The sequence below is a fragment of the Peromyscus eremicus genome, chromosome 2 (assembly GCF_949786415.1).
Source record: "Peromyscus eremicus chromosome 2, PerEre_H2_v1, whole genome shotgun sequence".
NCBI classification, from domain to species: domain Eukaryota; kingdom Metazoa; phylum Chordata; class Mammalia; order Rodentia; family Cricetidae; genus Peromyscus; species Peromyscus eremicus.
The window spans coordinates 103,514,402-103,534,895 of NC_081417.1; the positions used below are offsets into that span (position 1 = coordinate 103,514,402).

The window sequence follows — 20,494 nt, forward strand, 5'->3', positions numbered from 1 at the left end:
ATCATTACCCCTCCTTCATTAGCCTTGCCATGTTCACTAGCTAATTTGATCATTTTCTGCTTCCACAGTTCCTACTGACTACAGCTATTTGCCTGAAGGCAGTTTTCTTAGAGCAGCCATTGGCTTCTTCGTTACAGGAGGGAAAAAAGGCAAGTGAGCACAAATCTTGGATTTTCTCATTCTCTCTTCATGTTCTGTAAGTATGTGCCTGAAGCACGCCTCTGTAAAATCAAACAAATCAAGTCTGAAGGGGTGAATGTTGTCTTCTGCTAAACCATCTTCCTAGGTGTCTAGAAAACTAAAGAATCGCTCTGTAAATACGCAAACTGTGTGGTCTCATTGTGGGTGGCTCTGTGAAAACTGTGTCTGCCATGTAGACATGTAGAGGTGCACCAGGTACACATGCCTTTTTCTGTCCGTTTCAGTGACTGTGGGATGGGTAGAGAAAACACATCCAGGTGACCTCTGCATCCCAGGGCCGCTGGGAAGTAGCCCTTGGCCCTGGCCTTGTCTGATCATTCTGTGTTGCTAGAGTCACAGGCTCTCACTCCCGTTCCTGGCTTGTGTTTTTTCTTGGAACACATTCATCCTGCCGTGCTCCTGGGTCGTGGCCCTCCGTGTTAGAAGGTAGTGGTTCAGTGCCTTTGTTTGACCAGAACCCAAGCAGTGCCACATAAGGTGCTGAAGGAGGAGCTCTTTAATGCCACCCACTTCTCAGAGTGGTGAGGAAGAAGTGTAGGCTGCTAGCAGTGTGTGTGTCCTGGCTCATGCCAGTTCTGTTAATATAATCATCTTTCAGTGATGTTCACTGCTTTCACTCTTTCCTGACTGGGCAAATCAGTGACTATAGGATAGCAAGGCCATTCCAATTTGAAAAAGAAAAAAAATGTTTTTAACTGAATTAAAATGGAAAATTGCAAGAAATCTGGAAGGAGCAATTTGATAAATAAAGTTCATGGAAAGATAAAATGTGTCCATTGGAAGAGGAAGTATTGTTGCTTGATGTCCCACTGGGAACAGCAATCTCAGGAGCTATTTTTGTAGCCTGGCCCCTTTAGTCTCTAGAGTTTACGATGCATGCTCTTATTTTAGGGTTATGAGTTAGCACTGTTTGCTCCTAATTTTTTTCCATGTAAAAATTGATATATGATTATATCATTGTTCTATATACACTGTTGCATATAATATGCAAATTAGTTTAATGATTATATTGCTATGGATTATGTCTTCTTAAACTAGATATAATAGAGATGTCTTCATTAGGAAGAAGTTGAATTCTTACTAAATGCTCATCAGAATTTTCCACAGCCAGAATAATATTAGCACCATATATTTTTATTATAGTTTTATTGAATTGTTCATCATTAGCTTATAAAATTTAAAAATGATCATAATGTGAGAGATTGTCATGAGAAATGAAGTAAAAACTCTGAAGTCAAAGTCTTCAAAATTTTTTTTTTCTCTTCTAGCAAATAACATATTATTTTGGCCTCCCAGATCTTTATTTCTTGGCAGAATGAATTTTCTCCGAATCTTCTGGGGCTCCTTGGTTCACTGTGGCAGATCTGTGATTCTGCAGTCCTGGCTCACAGGCAGGGCTCTGCTCGGAGGCTAGCAGCTCAGGTGGAGCTGAGCTGAGCTGCCGTGGTGTGCAGCCTCGCTGGAAGCCGCTGTAGAGCGGACTGCTGGCGTGTTTCAGACCGCCGTCTTGCCAGTCGGATTTTTGGCATTTTCAGGTTGTGGGAGAGGGCTGTCTTCCTGTCAGGTTTGCTGACTGGATTCAGAGGAAACTCTATTCAGCCCACACATTACTAATGATGACCCCAGAGGAGTGGGGGCCGTGGGAGGCTGACCTCCGCCTCCAAAGCCCATTTACAAAAACAAAACCAGACCCTGCTCTGTGGGACTGAATAGGATGGCCAAACGCAGAGGTGTGCATGCAAAGGAGCGCTTTCTTCTTCAATATGCCCAGCTCATTTGAATTTTAATAACTCCCTTCTGAAGGAGCTTTTGAGTTTAAATGTCTGGATGTCACTCACCAGAGCCCAGTGGGGCTGCTGGTAGGAAGGATGACAACGTCAGTGAACTCTTTTGAGGAAGAGATGGTTTTTTTAGAATAAAAATCATGCTTGGTACAGGCAGAAGATAGGCCACTTCAGGGATGGCACGGCTTCATCGCCCCTGTGGACTATTTTTAACTTTAATACCTCACAGGAAAAAAATGTGAAGGGTTATATTTGATTCACACATACACTAGAGTGAGCGCAACATGGAGAGTTCCAGCACAGCCCATGAAATCTGAGAAGAACGTGTCAGACTGCTTTCTGAGGCTTAGGACTTGCCACGCTTTATATTCCCACCTTAATGGATGTGTGATGTTAGAGCATCCGTTCCTTCATGGAGACCCACACTCCACTGCCATACCAAGCCGGTGGAACTCCTCTGGTTTTTAAGGAATTCAGTTCCTGGCTCTGAAAGGAACTGTCTTTGTCTACCATGTGACACTGTCTGTCTTCTCTGACATGGCCCTGTTGGCCTTCTATCAGGTGTGTGATTCCTTAACTTTGTAGTCATCATTCTCGATTACTATGGGAATTTCTCAAGTACTCCAGCCTTAAAGTCTTTGCTCAGAATTAAATTCCTCCCATTATGGAATCTTTTTCTCTTTCTTTCTTTTTTTCTGTCTGTCTGTCTGCCTGTCTTTTTTTTTTTTTTTTTTTTAACAAGGTCACTATGTATCAGAGACTGATCTTGAACTCACTATACTGGTATTGAACTCAATATGTGCTAAAGCTAGTCTTGAACCCCTGATCCGTCTCACTTTGTCCCCTAAGTGCTGAGATCACAGGCATGTGCCACCACACCCAGTTCTAATTTTGAGATTTTCCTCCTTTTCTACTCATCCTTCTGATTTTTGATCTTTATCATTTCTCAGTCAATCCCATACCATTTCAGACGTCATTCATATTTTATCCATTTCTTTAATAGAACATTTAAAAATACTTAATAAAAGTAATGATTCTTTCCAATGCCCACATTAGGTATTTTTGTATAACAAGACTGTTTTGCTGTCATTGGAGAATGTGACTAAGGCTTTCTAAGCTCACACTTTACATTAGGCTTTGAGGTGTTACCTGAGGAAAATATATAAATCTATGTAGTACAATGAATGGCATTTCCTCTAATTAACATTGGTCAGTGAACTATGTAGGTAAGTTTTAGGTTTATACACAAATTATCTGAATTCATATTCTCAATCATTTTTGGAATTTCAGTCATTTTGGACTAGTGTTGAGCTTTACTTGTTGAGACAGTGTCTAGCAGAATTAGTGAACTGAATACACACTGAAGATACCAAAAGGTTGCCTGTTTTTAGGGAAATGGCTGCCAAAACCATGTGCCATTTTAAAATATTTTGAAGTATTAATATTGTACCTATACAACTTGGAAAACATTACTAGAAATGAACACACGTGTATGCCACTGAATTTAGAAGTGACATAAGGAAGAAGCTAGCTGCTGAGCAGAATGGCTTATACCTGTAATGCTGTGGGATGTTCTGTATATCAAATATGTTGCTCTGATTGGTTAGTAAATAAAACACTGATTGGCCAGTAACCAGACAGGAAGGATAGACGGGACAGAGAGAGAAGAGAATTCTGGGAAGTGAAAGGCTGAGTGAGAGACACTGCCAGCCGCCACGATGACAAACAACATGTAAAGATGCCGGTAAGCCACAAGCCACGTGGCAAGGTACAGATTTATGAAAATGGATTAATTTAAGATGTAAGAACCAGTTAGCAAGAAGCCTGCCACGGCCATACAGTTTGTAAGCAATATAGGTCTCTGTGTTTACTTGGTCGGGTCTGAGCAGCTGTGGGACTGGCAGGTGAGAGAGATTTGTCCTGACCGTGGGCCAGACAGAAAAACTCTAGCTACACTGTAATCCCAGTGCTTGGGAGGCTGAGCCAGAAGATCAGTGGATTTGAGGCTGTCCTGGGATATCTAGTGAGTTCCAGGCTGGCACAGACCATAGAGTGAGACCCTGTTTCAAAAAACAAAGAGGGCTAGAGATAACTCAATGGTTAAGAGTGCTTCCTGCTATTACAGAGGATCTGAGCTCACATCCTAACACCCATATCAGGCAGCCCACAACTCCAGCTCTAGGGGATCCAACACTACCTTTTGTTTTTGGTTTTTTTTTTTTGAGACAGGGTTTCTCTGTGTAGCTTTGGTGCCTATCCTAGATCTCGCTCTGTAGGCCAGGCTGGCCTTGAACTCACAGAGATCCGCCTGGCTCTACCTCCCAAGTGCTGGGATTAAAGGCGTGCGCCACCACCCCTGGCTCCAACACTACCTTTTGGCTTCCTTGGGCAACTGCACTCATAGGGTATATACTCACACACATACACATAAATAAAACAATGCCAAACAAACAGAAAACCAAAAGGAGATTTTCTGGAATATTAACCCTAGAGATGGCTACTGAGATAGTTCAGTATATGTCCTTGTCAATGACATATGCACTTTATCCATTCATAAAATGTGTAATACCTAATTATCTGATTTCTAAATTTAATACCTGTTCCTATAAATGAGCACAGTTGTCTCTAATCTTCCGTGACAGGAGATATGGAAGACCTAAGAAACCTAAAAGCTGATATCAATCCTTTCTTCCCCAAGTTGCTTTTGGTCATGGTGTCTTTCACAACAACAGAAAGTCACTAAAATGATATGCTTTGTACTTTTAAGTAATATTTCTCAATTTCACATTTGTCACTGTAACTATCACTTATAAATGACTGTAGAGTATTTGATGAAGGAGCAGGCAGGACAGCCTGGTGGGTAGGGTGACTTGACACAAAGGTTGCCAACCCAAGTTTGATGCCCAGAATCCACATGGTAGGAGAGAACTGACTCTTGTAATTTGTCCGTTGACTTTTTACAATAAATAAGTTAATGTAATTAATACTTCATCAAGTTGATATATCACAATTGGAATATCACTAAGTTTCTATATAGTGAATATCTTTATCCGGGTAGGTTTCTCTATTCTACTATAGCTTTTCTTATGATAAAGTCTCAGCAGTTTATTAGTGGGCAATTACCTTTGGTAATGAGAAGGATGGTATGGCCTCTTTAAAGACTTATTTTTATGTTTGTGTGGGAGTGCACACATGCGCATGTGTGTGTCTATGTGTCTGCCTGTCTGTCTGTGTTGGTATTAGTGTCTCCTCTGTGTGTGGAGTGCCCTGAAGCTGGAGTTACAGGCAGCTCTGGGTTGCTCAGTGTGTGTGCTGGGAACAGAACTTGGGTCCTCTGGAAGAGCAAGCTCTTTTACTCACTAAGGCATCTCTCCAGACCCTGGCATGGCTTCTCAATGCTGCAAAAGGATTATGAACCCTTTGTGAAAATAGTAATCAGTATACCATAAAGGTTGGAATACGGGAGTCAGACTACCTCAGTTCCTATCCCATTTCCACTACTTGCAGCATATGCAAATTCAGGCAATCCACCTAAGCTTATAGGTGTAGTTGTTTCTGGAAACTTGAGAAAATGATTGACTCTTCATTATAGAGTTTTTGACGAGTTATTAGTCAGGTTATGTAATAGTAACTAAACAAAGAATGAATTCCATTAGTTAGAATATTCTATTATAAAACATTGCAACATACATTAAAAACCAATGATAACAATAAAAGCCATTCAGGTATAATATGATGCCATAAGTATGATTTAATTTTTATTTCAGTGTCAGAAGGAATGAACATTTTTGCATGCATTCACTATGTAAGAGTTTTTAAAATTAAAGTTTAGAGGGGCTGGAGAGATGACTTAGCAGTTAAGAGTACTGGCTTTTCTTCCAGGGGTCCTGAGATCAATTCCCAGTAGCCACGTGGTGGCTCACAACCATCTATAATGGGATCTGATGCCTTGTTTTTTCTGATGCCCTCTTCTGTCTTGCAGGCATACATACAAGTAGGACACTCATATATATAAATAAATAAATCTTAAAAAAAAGAACACTTAAAAAAATGCTTGGCAGTGGTGGTGTATGCCTTTAATCCCAGTACTTGGGAGGCAGAAGCAGGTGAATCTCTGTGAGTTCGAGCCAAGCCTGGTCTACAGAGCAAGTTCTAGAATAGCCAGGGCTACACAGTGAAACCCTGTCTTCAAAACAAAACAAATTAAAGTTTTGAAGTTTTTTTTTTTTTTTTCAAAGTAACTTTGTTATGTGTGGTGGTTTGAAAGAAAATGGCCCCCTAAGGGAATGGCACTATTAGGAGGTGTGGCTCTGTTGGAGTAGGTGTGGCTTTGTTGGAGGAAGTGTATTACTGTGGAGGCGGGCTTTGAGGTTTCATATATGCTTAAGCCACACCCAGTGTCTCAGTTCATTTTCTGTTACGTTCAAGTCAAGATGTAGGACACTCAGTTACTTCTCCAGCATCCTATCTGCCTGCATGCTGAATCATGACGATAGGGGACTAAACCTCTGAAAATGCAGCAGATGTTTCCCTTTATAACAGTTGCTGCGGTCATGGTGTCTGTTCACAGCAACAGAAACACTAAGACATTATGGTATGTGTATATGTGTGTGAGTACAGGCACATGTGTGTGCAGGTCAGAGGACAACTTTGTGAGTCTGTTCTCCCAATTCCGCCGTGTGGATCCTGGGATCAAATGCAGCTTGTGAGGTTTGAGTGGTAAGTGCTTTGCCCACTGAGCCATCTCTTTGTTTCAGAATTTTTTATTTAATGTTTGTACTTGTTTACATTTGATTTTACAAAAAATAAAATACAGGAAAATTACAAACTGTCTCTCTTCTCCAATTGGAAGAGAGTTCTTTACTATTCCTTTCACCCAGAAACCACAGGCTAAGCTTCACTATAATCTCTGTGATGGCTGTCCTAGGAAAGTCTAATGTGGAGTGCTTGCTGGTTGTCATTTCTCTCCAGTTTTCTAATCCGGAGTTGTTCCTCAGCCTTGTCTCTCTCTCTTTTTGAACCTGGTCATGTTTTAAGACTAGAAATAGTTATTTCATAGAACATTCTCCAGTTTGGGTTTCATGATGTTTCCAATGGTAGAATCGGGTCAGCCATCTTTGTCAGGAGAATCATAGAAAGGATTTCTGTGCTCACTGTATCCATCAGATGCCACGCAGTATCCTGCTTCCTTCTCTGTGGGGTTAAATATATCACTTGGGTTTCTCCAAATGAGGTCACTCATTTTCCTTTATCATCAGTAAATATCTGTATGGTGACACTTTGAGGCTTTATGGATGTATATATACAAGTATATTCTGTTGTTTATTCTATTTTTCAATCATTGTTTTTTTGTGTCCATTAGTATACCTTTCCTAAATTATTGCTATGAGGCTTGGAGATAGGTCCAGGTAGCCCAGTTTTTTGTTTTGTTTTGTTTTTCAGAGAATGGTATTTAGAAGCCAAAGTCTGGGTATGGAGCCTTTCTCTTGGGGTAATTGTCAATGCTTGCAGGAATGTTCTTTTGCTTTCTTTTATGTCTTGCTTGTTTCTACATCACAGTGTGTCTTTATCTTTATCTGTGTCTAAACTGTCTCTGTGTCCACAAATTCATGCCCATATTCGCAGTTCTAATTCAACGCCATTCTGTTTCTCTGTCTTCTTATTTACAGCTTTGTGTTCTGGACTATAGGTAACCTGGCTCGTTATTCTCAGCCTGTTTGCTCAACTAATCAGTCCACCTGAATGTAACTAATCCCCCTTCCCCTCTGGGCCACAGCCCTACTAGGTTACTTTCTTCTCTAGGTTCTGATCTCTGCTGGCTGCCACTCTGCTTGGTGGCCTTCCTGGTGCAAGGACTCAAGATGTCTTTTTAGTTTTGGTAACTCTGAATGTTGTTGAGGATTTTGCTCCTAAGATAGAGTACTCTACCAGCTTTTAGTATCTGATATTTCAGAATCAATTCTTTTCAACAACTGTATTGATTGTAGTTTCTGGTCAGGGGCAAAGCATTTGGTACTTCCCACAAACAGACCATCCTATAATGATGTCTGCCTGAATTCTCTATGGACTTCATCCTTTCCATATTGATCTGACATCTTTTATTCTTGTAAGAGAAGATTGGGCTTTCAATGATGTTTTCTGATTAGATCTGATTTCCCAGCTCTAACCTTCCTGTATCTTTTTATTTTTTCATGTTTTACAACATATGTGGCTTTATTTACATGATGATGTATACTTCTTTGTTTCAAGTCTGCCTTTCTCATTAGACTATAATTTCCTCAATGTGTAGGAAGAATGCCTTAGAACAGATTACCTGGCATGTAATATAATTTAAATATCTGGCCTCTGTCACTTGTAGATGTTTGTACTAAATGTGGGATTACTCTAAGCTGAGTTAGTTTGTCTCCAGCAACAGTGAAGATGGAGAAGTGAATGTCTGTATCACACAAGTGGTGCACTGAGGATGGAGATTACACACCCTGCTGTTAGCCCACTTGTGGCCAGACCGTTCCTGTAGTAATTAGGCTGCTGCACAGTCCTCTGTGTAGCCAGAGTACGTGGGATAATAGGTCCTATTGTAATGCATTATGCTCGGATATGCCATTTATAACTTTGAGGCTGTCAGCTGGATGAGAGATGTAAAGCAGCTTTTCATTCAGATTTTTAAACATCTGGATGTTTTCGACAAGTACCCATAGGCATTCTCAGTTTCAAATCCATTGTTCGTCACATTCTAGTGGTCATCTTACCTAAGACACTTGATGGAAGGACAAAGATTTGAAATAAAGGACCTGATGATTCCTATTGTTTGTATTCTTTTGTCCCATACAGAAGATCTCTGTGGAAGGAACCAGGATTCTGTGTTCCAGATATGCTTTGGGCTGCTTCTTTCTTACCCTCCTCCCCAGATGCATACAACTGCCAAATATTTTTTCCATTCCTAACTGTAACTCTGGTTCCCATCATTCCATTGGCTGTCAGAATGGGTTCCTTCCAAACACAGAGGAAGGTTTTGTGCAATTCTAATCATGCTTCTCAATATTGATGCCCCACCCTTTTAACTGTGAAAGATTTAATGCACTGTAGCAGAGGCCTGAGTTTCAGCCCGTACTCCATCTCACAAGTTGTTTCTGACACTTACCTGTATATCAGGTCAGTTTTAGTGAAGACTGCAGTAATATGCACATACAGTAGAGTCACTGCTGGAGCAACATGCACACACAGTGCAGTCAGTGCAGGAGCAACATGCACACACAGTGCAGTCAGTGCAGGAGCAACATGCACATACAGTGCAGGAGCAACAGTGCAGTCAGTGCAGGAGCAACATGCACATACTGTGCAGTCAGTGCAGGTGCAACATGCACACACAGTGCAGTTAGTGCAGGAGCAATATGCACATACAGTGCAGTCAGTGCAGGAGCAACATGCACATACAGTGCAGTCAGTGCAGGAGCAACATGCACACACAGTGCAGTCAATGGTGAAGTTCATCCCATCAGAAGAGAGCTCGTTGTCTGAGCAATAAAACATAAACAGTGTTCATAGTTCACATGGGGTCCTTGTATGATGAAAAGTTGGATCCATTTTCCAGGTTCCCTGGGTCTTTTGGAAACTACACATTTTCTATAATGCACCCTGCATTATATCTTGTGTCTTGGAATACAAGTCATATAATTTTGAAATCATTTGACATAAAATACTTAGGCCCTAAAACAGACATCTACTTATGAATTAAAGACATCCAATACATATTTGCAATGTCTGCCTCTTCACTGGGACATTTCTATGAATGTGTACCTAAAGGACCCTTAAAAAGCAAATTAGGGGATGAAGAGATGGCTCAGTGGTTAAGAGCACTAGGTTTTCTTCCAGAGGACCCAGGGTTAATTCACAGCACCCACATCACTGGCTTTACCACCTGTAACTCAAGCTCCAGGGGGTGTAGCACGAATCTTAAAAGATCTTATTAATAAAAACAAACCCGGAGCCAGGTATTGGGGTAAATGCTGAAGGATCAGAGAAACAGAACCAGCCACAGCTAACCTCACCTCACCAATTCCTCAGCTGATCTTGCTTCCTCAGACTGGAAGCCTCTGCGTCCTCCTCCAGAATGGATCTCAGCTGAACTGCTGCTCAAAAGTCTAAAAGCTTAACAGACTCTAGTTCCTGGTCCTCACACCTTATATACCTTTCTGCTTCCTGCCATCACTTCCTGGGATTAAAGGTCTGTGTCACCATGCCTGGCTGTTTCCAATGTGGCTTTGAACTCAGATCCAGATGGATCTCTGCCTCTGGAATGCTAGGATTAAAGATGTGTGTGCTACCACTGCCTAATCTCTATGTTTAATATTGTGGCTGTTCTGTTCTCTGACCCTCAGATAAGTTTATTAGTGTGCACAATATATTGGAGAACACAATATCACCACAAGGAGAATCCAACACCCTGGTCTTCAAGGTCATCTGCATTCATGTATATGCACATACCCACGCATAAATACACATAAATACATTAAAATACACATAGATACATTAAAAATACAATGAAGCAAATTAATTCCCGTTGCATGAAATCAGACTTCAGTCTGTAGCCAGAATTGCTAAAGATTCTTACCACAAACGTGTTACCAATATAGAGTTATGTGCAAAGCTATCTCACCCTGTTATCAGAGGTGTTACACCTGGTTTCACTTTTTTTTCCTTCTTTTTGGTCCTCTCATTAGAAAATGAACTCCATGAGCATAATCCCTGGTTCTGTGTCTGTTGCCAGAACAGTGTTCAGTGTCTAATACTCAGTAAACACTTGGGTGCACATGTGTATAAAACATCTCTATTATATTTGCCAGAACGTCTTCTGGAAACAGCCGTGGTTAAGTTTTTCATAGTATTCGCTGGAGTCCCATCCAGCCGGAAAAGGGGTTATTAAAGTGCAACATTGCAAGGTCCACTACTAGTTTTATCCAGTAGAAGAGAGCAGCCCAAGGGTAAGGAAATTGTCCAGACGGTATCTAGGCTTAGAGAACATACTGACTGATTTGTTAGCTGTTCTGGTGGGAATCAGAGTTGGAAACATGGGATTCAATTCTGAATTGGAAGTAAGTGGGGTTTATAGTAGTACTTGAAGCTGTGAGCATGGATGGGTTTATGTAGACTCAGCCAAGGATGGACATGGGAGTTTATTTCCATAAGCAGTTATCTTAAAAATGGGAACATGGTACATATACAGTATTTATTTATGTCTGTCTATGCGTACATATGATGTCTTTGTTTGTGTGAGGACCTGCACATGCCATAGCACCTGTGTGGAGGTCAGAGGATAACCTCAGGGGTTGGTCTTCACCTTTCACCTTGGTTTTGAGGCAGGGTCTCTTTGGTGTAGTGCTGGTTTGTGCACTCCAGGCTAGTTGGTCTGTGAGCTTCAGGGGGATGCTCCTGTCTCCACCCCCTATCTTGCAGTTGGTGTGCTGGGATTATAGACACATGCCACTCCATCTAGCTTTTACATGGGTTGCAGGAATCTGAACTCAGGTCATCAAGCTTGGCAACAAGTTCTTTTACCCACTGAGCCATCTTCCTGGCCCCATGATGCACTTGTAATTGGAAGAGTAGAGAAAAGAAAGTTAGAAAAGAGAATGTCCTTGAACCTGACTAAGATCTAAGGCCATTAAAATTCTTGGTAACAACAGTCCTGATGCAGTTGTGGACCAGTAGCTAGAGAGTAGTTGCTTGGGAGTGTTTTTCTGTTGTTGTTGTTTTTTTAACTTTTGAATATGAAGGGAAGTTTTCTGTAATAAACCACTGGAAATGCTCTTTCAGAATGTAATGTTACATGACGTATTTGTGATAGTGATAGATTGCTGAGAGGAGACACCCTAATATTGAATTGTATTATTCAGTGCTCCATTATAGAAATTTGTGTAGAATCATTTTTCCCTTAAGTACATTTCACTTTAGGTATATTTTGGTAGGTTGTCCATTGTCCCATGATTCCCGAATATTTGGATTAATTCTTTCCTAGTGAATGTAAATTACCCCATTTTTCTGAGATCTTTGCAGTCCTCTCCAATTTTTTCTTCTACTGCTTTATCTATGGAGATCAAGTTCAAAAATGTTTCCTTCATCACAATACTGTAGAGCTTCTGTTGACTAGAATCCAACAAAGCACACTTTTCTAAGGTGAAGTTCACAGCCACATTCTCAAAGGTCACTGGCTCCATTTCAGGCTTCTGATGTGTCCTCCCAAAGAGGCCTGCAGTCAGCAAAACACACATTTGCCCAAAACAAGTCCTCACAAGGATTCCCTTGGCTAGGCCAGACTGTGGGAGTGTTTTTCATTGCAGGTACCAGAAAGAGTAACATGCTAGGGTGCCAAGGCTTTGTCTATTCTTCAGGGCCCCTCTTAATATCAATATCTTTTAAGATTTCTACCTATCTCTCTGAAGATGAATACAGTTGGTAAAGTGCATGGATGAAGCCAGTCCCCAACATGTAAACTAGTGCAGTCCTTCTCTATTAGGAGGTGGAGGGAGGAGAACCAGAAAGTTAAGGTTATCCTCAGCTACATAGCTTGTTTAAGTCAGCCTGGCATATGTGTGCCCTTGTATTTAGGGAAAGAAAAGACTCTTTAAACTGCTCACAATTTAGGGGTATTCGGAGCATTCACAATTCCTGTTCTGCTACCTGTATCTACTTCCAGAGCATTCTTATCACCCCAAAAGGAAACCTTGATCTCATTGAACAAATTATTTCCATTTCTCCATGTTTTCCAGTTCTTAGCAACAATACTCTGCTTTGTGTCTCTAATTTGTCTTTTCTGTATATCTCATTTAAATGGAATCATTCAATCTGTGGCTTTCCATGATGGACTTCTTTTCGTTTAACACAGTATTTCCAGCACTCATCCATACTGTAGCAGCTACCTACTTGTCTCTTTGGAACTAAGTGACAATCCACTGCATGGACCAGCCACATTTTCCCTTTTCACCAGGGCTATTTCTACATTTTGCTATTGCAGATAGTGCTGCTATGAATATTTGTGTATAGGTGTGGTTTTAATTTTTGGTTTTTAGAGACTGAGTTCCAGACTGGTCTTGCTACATATCTGCAAATTTTTATTTGAATGCTTATGTTTAATTGTTTTGGATATACATTCATCAGGTAGGTAGACTATGTGGAAATTCTGTTTTAACTTTTTTTTAAAATGCCACTTTTCCCATAGTGGATATGTGGAGTTCCAGTTCTTCATCCTCTTGATAACTGCTTTTAGTTGGATTATTGTCACTATTGTGATATGATTGACTCTGGAGTAATAGCTCATGCACTTCTGATTTATGTTTCTTTAATGACCCAATACACTCAGCGCCTTTTCAAGTCCTTTTTGGGATCCCTCTCCTCAGAGCTCAGGGAATCCTTTGGAAGAGGAGGTGGAAAGAATGTAAGAGCCAGAGGGGATGGAGGACACCAAGAAAACAAGGCCCTCTAAATCAACATGATCAAAGCTCCTATGAACTCAGAGACTGAAGTAGCACAGAGCCTGCATAGGTCTGCACCAGGTCTTCTGTGCTTACGTCTTCTCGTTTAGTGCTTTTATGGGATTCCTGAGTGTGTGAATGAGTAGGTCTCTGACTCTTGTACCTTTTATTGGGCTCTTTTCCTTTTGTTGATCTGTCTTGCCCAACTTTGATGTCATAGTTTTGTTTTATCTTATTATATTTTATTTTGTTATATTAAATAGATAACCATGCTGCAGTCCACAGCCCCAAAGAGGTTAAGTAACAAGGAGGGCCCAAAGGAGGAGCAGGGCTTGTCTCTGGCACTTTGACTGGCTTTGGGGGCCTATTCTTCATGCCGGCTTGCCCTGCCCTGTAGCAGGAATCTTAAAGAGTCTTATAATAAAATCAAACCCGAGGCCAGTTATTGGGGTCAATGCTGGTAGATCAGAGAGACAGAACAAGCCACAGCTATCTCACCTTGCCAGTTCCTCAGCTGGTCCTGTTTCCTCAGACTGGAAGCCTCTGAGTCCTTATCCAGAATGAATCTCAGCTGAACTGTGTTGCTCTAAAGCCTGAAAGCTTAACCAGCCAAATGCTTAACCAGCCAAATGCTTCTAGTTTCTGGTCCTCACGCCTTATAAACCTTTCTGCTTTCTATCACCACTCCCTGGGATTAAAGGCTGCTTTCTGGGGTTAAAGGCGTGAGTCACCATGCCTGGCTGTTTCCAATGGGGCCTTGAACTCACAGAGATCCAGAGGGATTTCTGTCTCTGGAATGCTAGGATTAAAGGCGTGTGCTAACATTTTCTAGCCTAAGTATCTTGTGGCTTTTCTGTTCTCTGACCCCTGATAAGTTTATTAAGGTACACAATATTTTGGGGGAACATAATACCACCACACTGCCCATCCTTAAAACTGTATTTGTGTGGGAGAGAGAAGCTTAGTCCTGCCTCAACTTAATACACCATGCTTTGTTGACACCCATGGGGGGCCCTGCCCCTTTCTGAGTAGTGGGGAATGGGAAGAGAGGAGGGAGGGGAAACGGCAATTGGGATGTAAAATAAATGAATAAATTTAATTTAAAAAAAGAATAAAATGAATGAATGAATGAATGAATATAAACCTAGCCACTAGAGTAAAGGTTAACAATGGAATTGTCATTTATAGCTGCTGGGAGAGAGAATCAGTTTTCTCCAATGGAATTGGGTATATCCACCACTCTAGGACAGATCTCAAGTTCAGGAGTAGTTGACCAACAAATAATGAACTCCAATTTTTTTTGTGTGTGCTTTTATTTGGTTACAATTTGATGTTTTTGTTTGTTTGTTTTGTTTCTTTTTGGGTGATGTCTTATTTTGTCTTCTAGGTTTTGGGGGTTTTGTTGTTGTATTGGGTTTTTGGTTTGTTTTTTGTAGCCTAATCCAAATAAAGTACACATTTTCTTTTGTTGCTCATGTTGGAAGGATACTTTGGCACACCCTTTGCAGCTTCTGTTTGGCACGTTCAAATGTGCTGGCTTGGGTGTGCCTTCCAGGGTTAATGTTTTGCAAACTGAATACCCCCAATCATTTGTTAACACTATTTTGATGTAGTGCCTTTGGGGCATGATAGACAGTCATCACTAAGATACTGAGATAGTGACTTTGTTATACACCCAAGATGCCTTGACAAGCTTGCTGTCTATTCATGTGGTGTCTGCCATCATGTTATAATGCAGATAATAGTCTTCACCAGGTGCTGGCACCATACTCCTGGACTGCCAAGCCTCCACAACAGCACTGCTCTCAGCCTTTCGTTTTCCTTTTTTGACCCGTTACTACACTTCTTCTTTTTCTCCTGGCCCTCTGCTTCTTCTTTCTCCCCAGCTTCTCCATCCTGTACTGTAATTTAGCTCTGCCTGTCCTTGCTAAACCCTTTCAAAAGGTTGGTTTTTCCTCCTGGTACCCTCTGTCTCCTTTTCCTCCAGCTTCTCCTTTCTGTGTTGTGACATAGCTATTTCTGCCTTTTACATCTACCTGTTACTACTCTAGGAATTCAGGTTATCAACTCTTAGTACTCTTCTCCCATCATAAGGACCAATATTAAAATTTGAGGTAGCTGATTAACATATGCAATAGCTATTTCTTCCTTGGTGCTCACCTCTAGAGCAAGTACTATGGCTTAGGAACGGAAGAGTTTGGTTTTTTTTGTTTTGTTTTGTTTTTTTAAAGTGTTGGGTGATGGGTGTGATGCTTTAGGGCCATAGTGGGTGGAGATATTCCATAGCTCCTCTTAGGTGCTGAGTGGGCAAGCCTTGTCTTTCTTACTTTAAGTGTATTGAATACCATCCCAAGAGCAATGAGACAATAATGAAGGGTAGGTCATTCTTTTTAAAAATATAGATAAAGAGACATGGAAGTGTAAAAGATAGTACAGATATGAGCATGTCTAACCAAACAAAAGAAGATTGGAGACAATGAGCGAGAACAGGGCAGAACAAGGTTTATACCAAAAGGAGTTGGATTCACAGCATAGCATTGATCATAACTAAATATGTGATATTAGAGCCTTTGGCTCTGAAAGAAAATAAACAGTTAATGATTTCCATTCTAGCCCAGCTACACAGGTGTTTTGCTATTTCTTTTCTTTTCTGTTGTAGGTCCTGAAGCTGTGCCTCCCTCTCTTCTCAAAGTAGTGATGAAACCCATAGCAACTGTTGGCGAAAGCTACCAGTATCCTCCTGCAAACTTGGCCGCACTCCTCTCTCCACTTATGAGGCTAAACTTTGGTAAATATTGAGTGCTTTTAGGTTTTCAGGCTTTGCTCTTAGGATTTGGCCTGACTAAAAAAAGCAGATTTTGTGTCACAGTTGACAGTGACTGGTAGATTTATTTTATCTTGCAGGTTGTTATCTTACATACAATAACTGAGTTACTTTCACTGAGCCATTATAGGTGAGGGTGGGAGGGAAGAGATCTAAAGACATAGACCTACGCAGTCCTCAACAACAACTCTAGATAGGAACTTCGGAGATGGCCTAGTCAGTACGATGTTTTCTGTGCAAGCTTGATAACCCAAGTTAGACCCCTCACACCTATGCAGTAAATAAATAAATAAGTAAATAAATAAGTAAATAAGTAAATAAATAAATAAGTAGGTAGGTAGGTGGATAGGTAAATAAATAAATAAAGCAAGCAAGCTGAGTATAGTAACGAATGCCTATAATTTCACTGCTTGGAAGGCAGATACAGGAAGATTACTGGGGACTTGCTGACCAGCTAGCCTAACCAAATCAGGGAGCGGTGGGTTTAGGGAGAGGCCCTGTCTTAAAAAAAAAAAAAAGGTGGAGAGGGATTGAGGAAAATACATGATGCTAATCTCTGGCCTCCATATGCACACCCATATATACATGTATACACACACACACACACACACACACACACACACACACACACACACACACACACCAAGCCAAAGAACAAGAGTAAACAAACAAAAAAGCCAAATAGCTCTTTCATGAGTTGCATTTATTGTTGGTATGTGTTGCAGACTTAGTTTAACAGTTATCAAACTGCACTTACAGAGCCCTAGGTTTCAAGGAAGCACCATGTCAGATGCTTTATTAGGTTTCTATTGCTGGTGAAGCAAACTTATCAAAATTTATTATCTTACAGTTAGTTCTGTAGGCCAGAAATTGAACACAAAAGCCAAGGCAGGTACCTGAAGGCAGGAACTGAAACAGAAAGCCATAGAAAATGCTGCTTATGGGCTTACTTTCTTATACAACCCAAGACCACTTGTCCAGGAGTGGCACTGTGCACGGTAGGATGAGTCTTCCTATATCAGTCATCAGTCAAGAAAATGTCCCACTGACATGCCCACAGAACATGCTCACATTCCTCACCTGATGTTCCTTCTTGTTGGGTGACTGTAGTTTGTATTGATTGAGCTGACAAAAACAAAACAAACAAACAAACCAAAACTATTGATCTGTTGCCCACTTGACACAAATATGTACCACTGTCAAACCATTATCTTTCCTTTCTTGTTTATCCCTAAGATTTCGTGTTACTATCATAATATAAAACATAATGTTGTTCGAATCTTAGATGGTTTTTTAATTAAAAAAAAAAAAAAAAAAAACCCAGAGCCAGATATCAGGGTGAAAGCTGAAAGATCAGAGAAGCAGAGCAGCCAGCCTCTAGTTCTTACCTCTACGAAATCCTCAACCTAAACAGAGTGAGTTCCTGTTTCCTCACACTTTATATACCTTTCTCTGCCCTGCCATATTACTTCCTGGGATTAAAGGCCTGTGTGCTTCCCAAGTAAAGGCATGAGATCTCAAGTGCTGGGATTAAAGGTGTGGGCCACCACCGCCTGACCTCTGTGTCTAATCTAGTAGCTGGCTCTGTCCTCTGATTCTCAGGCATGTTTATTAGGGTACACAATATATCACCACAACATAGTATAAGTCTTTATAATCTGTATAAGTCTTATAGTCTTTAAAAAGATTCAAACACTTTACAAATTCAAAGTCTTTAAAAAATACTCAGTCTCTTAACTGTGCATTCCTGTTATATTAAAAACAAAGTAAATACTTTCTCACTCCTAAAGTGATGAACCAGGAGGTAAAAGCAATCACACTTAAACAGAGAGTCCATCCATGTACCTACAAATCTATTAGCTCAGTGTGTGACATCTGGAACGCACTCATGGTCTTATGTACTCCAGAAAGTTTGGGCACTCTTATTTATTTATCTATATCAATATATACACCTATCTATCTATCTATCTATCTATCTATCTATCTATCTATCTATCTATCTATCTCTGAGGGAACTCAAGGCAGAAACCTGGAGTCAGGAACCAAAATTGAGACCGGGAAACACTGCTTCCTGGCCTTTTTCCGCATTCTGATACCACCCAGGGTAATCTTCCCAAGGGTGACACTGCCCAGTTAGCTGGGCCCTCCCATGTATATCATTAATCAAGAAAATGCCCCGTAGACTTACCTACAGGCCATCTTCATAGAGACGGTTTCTCAGTTGAGGGTTCCTCTTGTCATGTAACCCTGGTTTGTGTCAGGTTGGCAAAGAATTAACTGGCACACCAGACAGCAATTCCCTATGTGCTGAACACATGCTGGAGAAGAGGTGGGGAGAGGCACTAGGAGATTTGTGGCTAGCGTTTTCTCATATTTTTTTTCCCCAGAGCTGAGGACCGAACCCAGGGCCTTGAGCTTGCTAGGCAAGCGCTCTACCACTGAGCTAAATCCTCAACCCCATATTTTTGAATAGTATTTGAGTGTCCAGATTTCTCTAGATGTTGTCAGAGAAATTTCCTCAGATACTTTAAAGCCCGTGGCAGTCCCAAGAGTTAGAACTGATTCCACTGGACACATTCTTTGCCTCTTTGCGCAAAAATTCTCGAACCCCTTGGTTGAATGAATTCTGTTACGTGCAGAAGTGACCCAAGTAGATGGCTTGATTCAGGCATTGGGTCCTGACTTTGAGTCAGGCGGCTGAGCACTGTATTCCAGAAAGTATTTTGTCTTCCTTGTCTTTCAGGTGAGGAGATCCAGCAGCTGTGCCTTGAGATTGCGGTGACTCAGGCGTCGACCTCGCAGAGCGCAGCTGCACTGCTGGGCTTGTGGGTGATGCCGCCACTGCTCCATGGTCTGAGCGTATGTAGTCTGTAGTCGTTCCAGGTGTTAAGCATAGTCGGGATGGCTCTTCTCGGGGATGGCCGCACTCACCTGGAGTGTGGTCACTGAGTCAGGAGTAGAAAAACAAAAGCTTACCAATACTTGATCTGGCTAGCAGCCTAGAAGATGATATGGCTCTAATCCTACCCTTACTTTTTTTTTATTTTGAATTTGTTTTAACTGCCACTATTACTAAAGTGGAGAAATGATGGTCATAGATACTAACATTACTTTTGGAACAAAGTTTGCTTGATAATATAGTATGGATATTAAGAGAAAGACAAATCCATTTGTGCCGAACACCTCTTGTATGTATCCCCGCCTCCCTTTCTTGGAGTAGGGTACTCTTTCTTCCCATTTAATCGAGTGTCTAACAGCCTATTCTGTTGACCTTAGAATTTTCTTTGCATTCCTGTAGGTCTGCCGTTTCTGATTTAGACCTATTCAGCTCTTGGCATCTGTTTTAGTTGTGGATGTATGTTGTTAATCATTGTTAAAATGATCTGAGCTGGAATAGTCTTGAAGATGTGCTCTTTAGAAAACTCATGCCACCTTAATGGACCTATTGGAAAGATTTTACTTTTTTTTCTCTAGCCAACGTCTTCTAGACTTGTCCATTAGTATCAAACTTGTGTATCTAAGAATGTTTAAGTGCATGTGACTGCTAACAGTTAGTACTGCCTCATCTTGCCTTTCATGTACGCTGAGATGCCCTGGTCAGGCCCACATGATCAGTGGGTGGCTCTTCGATCAGAAGTGGCCCAGCACGCCAGTTCTGCTTATTGCTTCCCTGTTTTTCCTCAGGAGAAAATAATAATATCAGACTCTTTATTCCATTGATTTTTTTCAGAAGATGAGCTTCCCACCTTTGGCCTCCACATGTACATCCACACACTTGCATGTGTACCCGCACACATGCATACATACAGTGCACACAAACCACAGAAACAACCAAAAAACCTGAAATGCAACTATGACATACTTTCAGAAGTAGCATTTTATTCCCGTCTCTGAAAAGATCTAAGGTTTAAGTTAAGCAGAATAGTTGAGTGGATTGACAGCTTCTCTTGCTGGAGAATTCAGTTTTAAAACTGAATCAGAGGAGCTGGGGGAATGGATCAGTCGGTAAAATGTTTGCAGTGTAAGCATAAGGACCTAAGTTTGGATCTCCAGCTCTCCAGCATCCATGTAAAGGTTGAGTGTGTTGTGTGTATGTGAAACAGTAGTGCTGGGGAAATGGAGACAGGGATCCGTGAAGCTCATTGGCCAGCCAGCCTATCCAGTTGGTGATATTGGATATCCAACTCTGTGTCCAGTGAGAAACCCTGTCTCAAAAA

At 41.1% G+C, this 20,494-nt stretch overlaps 1 protein-coding gene across 1 annotated transcript in view; it reads left to right on the forward strand.

Moving 5' to 3' along the window:
- Focad (focadhesin) overlaps positions 1-20,494 on the forward strand; it is a 293,097-nt gene that overhangs the window by 260,023 nt on the left and 12,580 nt on the right. Inside the window, exons 35-37 of the mRNA XM_059254513.1 lie at positions 69-149; positions 16,113-16,241; positions 19,021-19,136. Of these exons, the coding sequence (XP_059110496.1) occupies positions 69-149; positions 16,113-16,241; positions 19,021-19,136 (326 nt within the window). The remainder of the gene's footprint in view (positions 1-68; positions 150-16,112; positions 16,242-19,020; positions 19,137-20,494) is intronic.